Raw genomic sequence first — 6,422 nt, 5'->3', positions numbered from 1 at the left:
TCTATCTGAACATGTTCTTCAGAGTTTGTTTAACAAAAGGCTCATTATCGAAGTAGAATATATTCATACTTGTAAAATCCCGGGCACCGGACTGATTCCTGCTGGTCAGGAACCAACGTCGCCATTTTTTCTGAGTCAAAATGAGTGAAAAACTCTGAAACGAGACTGCCTGTCTGGACTTGTGTATTAGTCCAGACCACCAAAAGGGCCAAAGTTTCAACACTACAATCAGTTTGTGATCTTTAATCGAGTGTGACAATGCACTTTTGTGCCTCAGGAGCAAGTGAACTGTGTGTTTAAGTCATTCTGTTGTTGTTGAAGCCATACAAGCGTCACTGAGGTTTTATGGTACGTGTGAAGTGCAGCTTTCAGTGTTGCATCCCCAAAGTCTTTTGTTTTTATCATATGTGGGGTTTTAGTTGACTATGTATATATTTTGGCTGTTTTTGTAGTCGAGGCATATTATAAAGAGTGTTACATTTGTACCGTTAATATTATTGCCAAGTAATGACAATGGTACATTCTGTTACCGTGCAATATATACACAACTTATTTTAATTTCAAATGACCAAACACTCATTTGGAGATGTTTTTTGGGAAATTAATGCTATACTTGAATGAGACAAAACTAGACAATGATCTGGTGATTTTCTAGAGTATGTGACAGTGTCACCGCTTCGCTGTGCTCAGGTTGAATCTTTTCGTGCGTGTGATTGAACCTCACCAGGTCATATTTTAGATGTTGCATAAATTATATTTTTAAAAAATATAAAAAAATCTTTCTAAAAAAAAAAAATTTCTTAACAGTTAAGCACATTTTACCCCCCAAATTCACATTACTGTAATTAAAAATGATTAAAGTATATGTGTATATATATATATATATGTATATATACACACAAATCAAAACAAACACTACAATGCATATACAATTTTAATATATATACGTTTATAAAAATATATATAGAAACAAATATATAAATAACATTAAATTTGCTTTATTATTAATTGTACAAAAAATGTTTAAGCTTAATTTGCAAAATGTCAATAAAAAATGTTTTTTTGCATTGTGATATTTTCTTTAAACAGACAATTAAACTGATTTTACCACCAAATTCTCATTGCTGGCATTTAAAAAAAGTTTTTTTTTTAAATTCAGTTTTAGATTCAGATATTAGATTAGACAAATTAAATTCAGTAGAACAGATACTACCATGCAACATGCTATATATCTATATCTAAATATATCTATATATATCTATATATATATATATGTATATATGTATATATATATATGTATATATATGTATATATATATATATATGTAATATATACATACATACATACATACATACATACATATATATATATACACATACACACACACACACATTTTTGTTGTGTTAATGACAATTGGAGCAGAAAATGTGCGCAACTGTTAACTGTGCAAAAACTATAAAATAATCTTTGTTTTTATTATGCACAATGATTTTTTTTTGTGGTGAAATATGACAGTAGCGTGTTTTTAATAGTTTTCATCAGATTCATCTGTAATGTTTTAGTTTTTGTCAACTGAAATATGTCCAGTCTCTTCCAAGCATTTCAGTATTGTTTTTGTCTCGAGAGGTTTCAGATGTTTAAATTGAGATGTTTAAAAGCTATAAAATGAACATGGGCCTTACTGTTGTGTTTGTTATCGTCTCAGACCAGTCAAAAATGGTGAATCACTTTCAAAATGAACACAAAAAGCAACCTTTATTTATCTAATATAAAATTCAACAGCACAAATAAACACTCAGCTCTATGATGTCCAGCTTTCCTCTGAATCATTCAGTCAGTGATGCGTCTCAGAAGTTCTTCATACTCAAAATCATACAAATGGATGGATATTTGACTAAAGAACATAGTGTGAGGTTCATCTCATCGATCCTCCTCACGAGTCTTCAGCAGAACCTCAGGTCGTTCTCCAGTTTGTAGATTTTGGCTCTCAGGTTCTTCAGCTCACTCTGGACCTTTATCGTGCGGCTGTTGGTCTGTCGAACTTCATGGAGAATCGCCAGGTCTTGATCAGGGCCCACGTTGAGTGTCAACTAGTGAAAGACACAGCCATCAAAATCTGCATCAATTAATGCTAATATTAATGACTAACAAATAGTTGCCAATTTCATATATATTGATATCAGACAATTTAGCTGATTGTGTGTAGCTGAAAACCTCAAGCTAAGGAGATATATGAAGAGTTCATTTGCAAAAATGATAAACGCCACAAAAAAAAAAGAGCTGATTGCCGTGCATTATTCTCCACCTATAGCGCGATCTGAACCCTAAAACACGTTGTCAAAAAAGCCAGTTTTGTCCACTTTCAAGGCATCGTGAGTTCACGTTTTACTGCAGAAGCCGACAAGCGCCCTTGTTGTTTTTGAACAGAAGCCGATAAGTCCATTTTAACGAATCAGCACGTTGTATTCAGGTCAGGTGACAAGGCTACTTTCACTTTGAAAAGACGTGCTAGCTGAGAGGAGTTTCGTCAAAGCTGACTAAAAGTGATCGAGGATGGATCATTTCGACGAACTTGATGAACCTGTGATATCTTCTTCAGGGCGAAAAAGGAAAATAAAAGCTGAAGCGTTTTCACGGAAGCTTGCAAAAGCAGCGCGTTACAATGGTGAGGGAAAAGCTCCGTGTAGTGCGTGTAATCACATCCATACAGTTTATGATCACAACAACAACAACATTTGTCTACATTATCTACATTGTCATCTGAGGAGATTACAAAGATTAAACGAGTTTTTTTTTTTTAACTCTAAAACATGAAATGTGTAGTTATCTGCTTTTGCTATAAAAGACTTTTAATATGTAAAAAATAAACATACTTTCAATTAACTTTAATTTTGTAAATTACCTGTATTTGTTTAAGTTATTATTACTTAATCAAAACAACCCAACTGCAGTTTGATTGATATTACTTGGAATGCGCAATAAAAAAAATGTGATTTCTGAAAATAAAAATGGAGTTATCGGTTTTTGCAAATGAACTCTTCATATATTCTTAAATAGCAGAGATGCATGAGAGAAATGACTGACTTTAAAGAGATATTTCTCCACGTCTTTGACTTTCTGCCGCAGGAGTTTGATATCGGTCTTGAATCCCTCCACCTCCATGGCTCGTCTCTTCTCCAGAGCTTCATAACGTTTAGTCATCAGCTGCAGACGTTTGGCAATCTTACCAGAGCGCTCCTAAAAACACACGTGCAAAAATCAGATGCTAGTTTGACACTAAAGCAACCTCAACATTTCAATAAAATATCAAAATATGTTCATGTCAAAAGCATCTCACCCTGGTGTGCTTCGAAACAGTACTTTTTTAAAATAAACATAGAAGGAGAGATTTAGCATGATGTTTAGGCTGCTCTTGTCTGTATGACTCAAGGACAATCAGCTGAACATCTCGTTTTTTGTGAGCCGCAGAAGTTAATAGTACAGGCATACATGACCGTGGCTAATCAATCATTTCTTTGTTTTCTTCTGGTGAAGGAGTTTGTTTGCATACTTTGAAGATCTCTCGGCCCACGTCGCCCTCCTCTCTGATCTGGGACAGGTCCGTCTCCAGATTCACACACTGCTCTCGGTACATGTCAGCCAGTTTATGAGCCTGTTTCAGTTCCTCATGCAAAGCCTGCTGGGAAAAAAAAAGAAGAAGAGACAAAACCACTTGTGAGACCTGGATAAAGTCTTGTTTCAAAAGATGAAGGAGAATGTGATTCCTCCTTATAAAAGAGTTTTCAACTAAAGCATGCTTACCCTGCACAAAAATATTAAACATTTTAAAACTATGTAATTTACCTGTACAATTATTATGCATACCTATGCATAAGTTTGTTAATATATTTAATCATTTGCACAAAGAAAAATGTGGCTCCTGTACACCAGAGGTTTTCAAAAATACACTTGTACCGAACAAATCGTTCCGTTTTTTTTTTCAGGAAATTCAGACAGACAATAAATGCCGTTTTGGCGCTCTTTGATGAGGCGAGACAGCTCGCTGTACAGAAGCCTCGGTTCTAACAGCAGCACGGGGCACAAGTGAGCGCGATCATCCCTTCATCTTTATTACTAGTTTTAACGTGAAATAAACATGAATGAACATCTCCTGCCTCACGTAATCACTCAATCAGTGCTTCAACTGCAGAAAGATGTCATGAAAACAGCTTGTAAACAAAATGTCACGCAGCATGTTATTTACCTCAGGCAATCAGTGTCTCCAGCTCGTTATTTGCCAGAGAAATGAAGTCTCGTGAAGAGCATTTAGCCAAATATTAGACTGTACTTCATTATATTTACTTTACCTGTAAGTGATGTCTTAATTATGTAATGCATGTTTAAATAAATATTTTATGAAACAAGTTATGACATATTTCAACAACAAATAGAAATTGTATAATTTAGAAGTAAATTTTAAAAATGTACATGTTTGCATACAATTTTTTAATTTGAGTGTTGATTATTATAGATAAAAATAAACAGTAATTGAATTTAAGTTTGTGCTCTGTTGTTAATTGCAACCTTATATTAATGTAAAAGGGCTCTCTATAGTTTAGAGCAGAAGCAGTAGATTTTTATCCCTAGAAAAGTTTTTAATTGTAAATGAATTAATTTAAAGAAAAAGCCATTTGTTCAGTAAACCATTGTTTAATAAAAAAAAAATGTTTAGTATTTTTTCTTCCTGCTGTACCGAAACCGAACCGTGACGTCAAAACCGAGGTACGTACTGAACCGTCATGTTTGTGTACCGTTACACTCCTAGTATATATATATATATATATATTAAATAATAAAGTCAGCTATATATTTAAAACTCATTTATAATGTGAAAAAAATTGTTTTATGTTTTTTAAGAATTAACTATTTGCCATTTACATTGTTAATGTACTAAAGCCTAAGATAAAGTATTGTTCTGAAAAATATTTTGAAATAATTAAAAAATACATTTGAATATAATATACATGCATGTGTGTGTATTTATATATACATAATAAATACACACAGTACACACACATATATTATGTACACAAAAACTTTTATTTTGGATGCGATTAATCATTGCCCAGCACTAATATATATACATACATACATACAGTATATATAACAATACTTTATCTTAGGCTTTAGTATGTTAACAATGTAAATGGCAAATAGTTATTTCTTTAAAAACATATCACATTATTTTTCTCACATATTATAAATGAGTTTTAAATATATAGCTGACTTTATTATTTAATAAGTGGGTTTATCATCATCATATTTGGGAGTCTTTGGCATTAAAAGTTCTGCCTTAAACTTTTCCAGGCATTTGTGCCATTCCAAAAACCTAAGTTACTTAAATGAAGAAGGAAATGGGAGCTGTCTGACCCGGATCTCCTCCCGGTGAGTGTGGCTGCTCTCGTGTTTGGGCTGTGAGATGAACGGGGCGTCTGCAGAGGGGAAACTGCGCTCCTCTCGCAGCCGCTCCTGACAGGAGTCCAGCTCTCGCAGCAGACGGTCCTTCTCCAGCATCCAGCTCTTCTCGTGCGCTCGACTCTCAAACTTCAGCTGCAGGAAGTCCCTGGTGCTCTCGTACAGCAGGTTCTGCGTGCGCTGCAGTCTGAACACGAGGCAGAGTCTCGCTCAAGCCTGGTGCTCGGGGTTTGTTGAATCAGGAGGAGGGATGAACTTACTTGTCGGTGAGGGCCATGATTGTGTCCTGGTCGCGCTGGTGCTGTACCCGTCTCTCCTCCTGATGAATGCGCCGGTCCTCCAGCAGCACCTCCACCTGCTCTTTAGCCAGCCGCGTCTGCTCCTCCAGCTGAGCCTGCAGCGCCTCCACCTGGACTCATACAACAACAGCAGCCATTCAACATAGCAAGCTATAAAAAAATTAAAAAAAGATTAACATGTACTTAAATTAAAATGTTTATTCTGCACAAAAAATAAAATAAATTAAAGCTAATTATATGTATATCTACACATTATGTACATCTATATTTATAGACAATTGAACAATTAAAACATGTTCGTTCTGCACAAAAAATATAAATGAAGGCAAATTATATGTATATCTACACATGTACATCTATATTTATATATTTCTATAAAATACTATAATTAAAATTATATATTTTTACATTTAAAATTAAATAAAAATGTAGATATTTATATTATATAAAAATAACATCATTTTTTATTTAAAACTTCATAAAAATTGATATTTAAAATATATAAATAAATATAATATATAATAAACGTATATATTCAATTAAAACGTTCATTCTGCACAAATATACATGAAAGCAAATTATATGTACATCTACACATTATGTACATCTATATTGATATATTTTTTATAAAATAATGAAAATTATTTATTTTTACATTTAAAAATAAAT

At 33.6% G+C, this 6,422-nt stretch overlaps 1 protein-coding gene across 2 annotated transcripts in view; it reads right to left on the bottom strand.

Moving 5' to 3' along the window:
• Positions 1-1,507: 1,507 nt before the first annotated feature.
• Positions 1,508-6,422, bottom strand: part of LOC107674829 (coiled-coil domain-containing protein 77-like) — a 9,406-nt gene continuing 4,491 nt past the window's right edge. For both annotated transcript variants that reach the window (XM_016468938.1, XM_016468939.1), the window contains exons 8-12: positions 5,715-5,863; positions 5,410-5,641; positions 3,551-3,676; positions 3,085-3,237; positions 1,508-2,090 (exon numbers count right to left, since the gene is read on the bottom strand). In XM_016468938.1, coding sequence (XP_016324424.1) covers positions 1,944-2,090; positions 3,085-3,237; positions 3,551-3,676; positions 5,410-5,641; positions 5,715-5,863 — 807 coding nt within the window. In that variant the 3' untranslated portion in view covers positions 1,508-1,943. The remainder of the gene's footprint in view (positions 2,091-3,084; positions 3,238-3,550; positions 3,677-5,409; positions 5,642-5,714; positions 5,864-6,422) is intronic.

This window comes from Sinocyclocheilus anshuiensis, unplaced genomic scaffold (genome assembly GCF_001515605.1).
Source record: "Sinocyclocheilus anshuiensis isolate Anshui unplaced genomic scaffold, SAMN03320099.WGS_v1.1 scaffold941, whole genome shotgun sequence".
Classification (NCBI taxonomy): Eukaryota; Metazoa; Chordata; class Actinopteri; order Cypriniformes; family Cyprinidae; genus Sinocyclocheilus; species Sinocyclocheilus anshuiensis.
The sequence above is the reverse complement of the archived record's forward strand: the minus strand, read 5'-3'. Positions and strand labels throughout refer to the sequence as shown.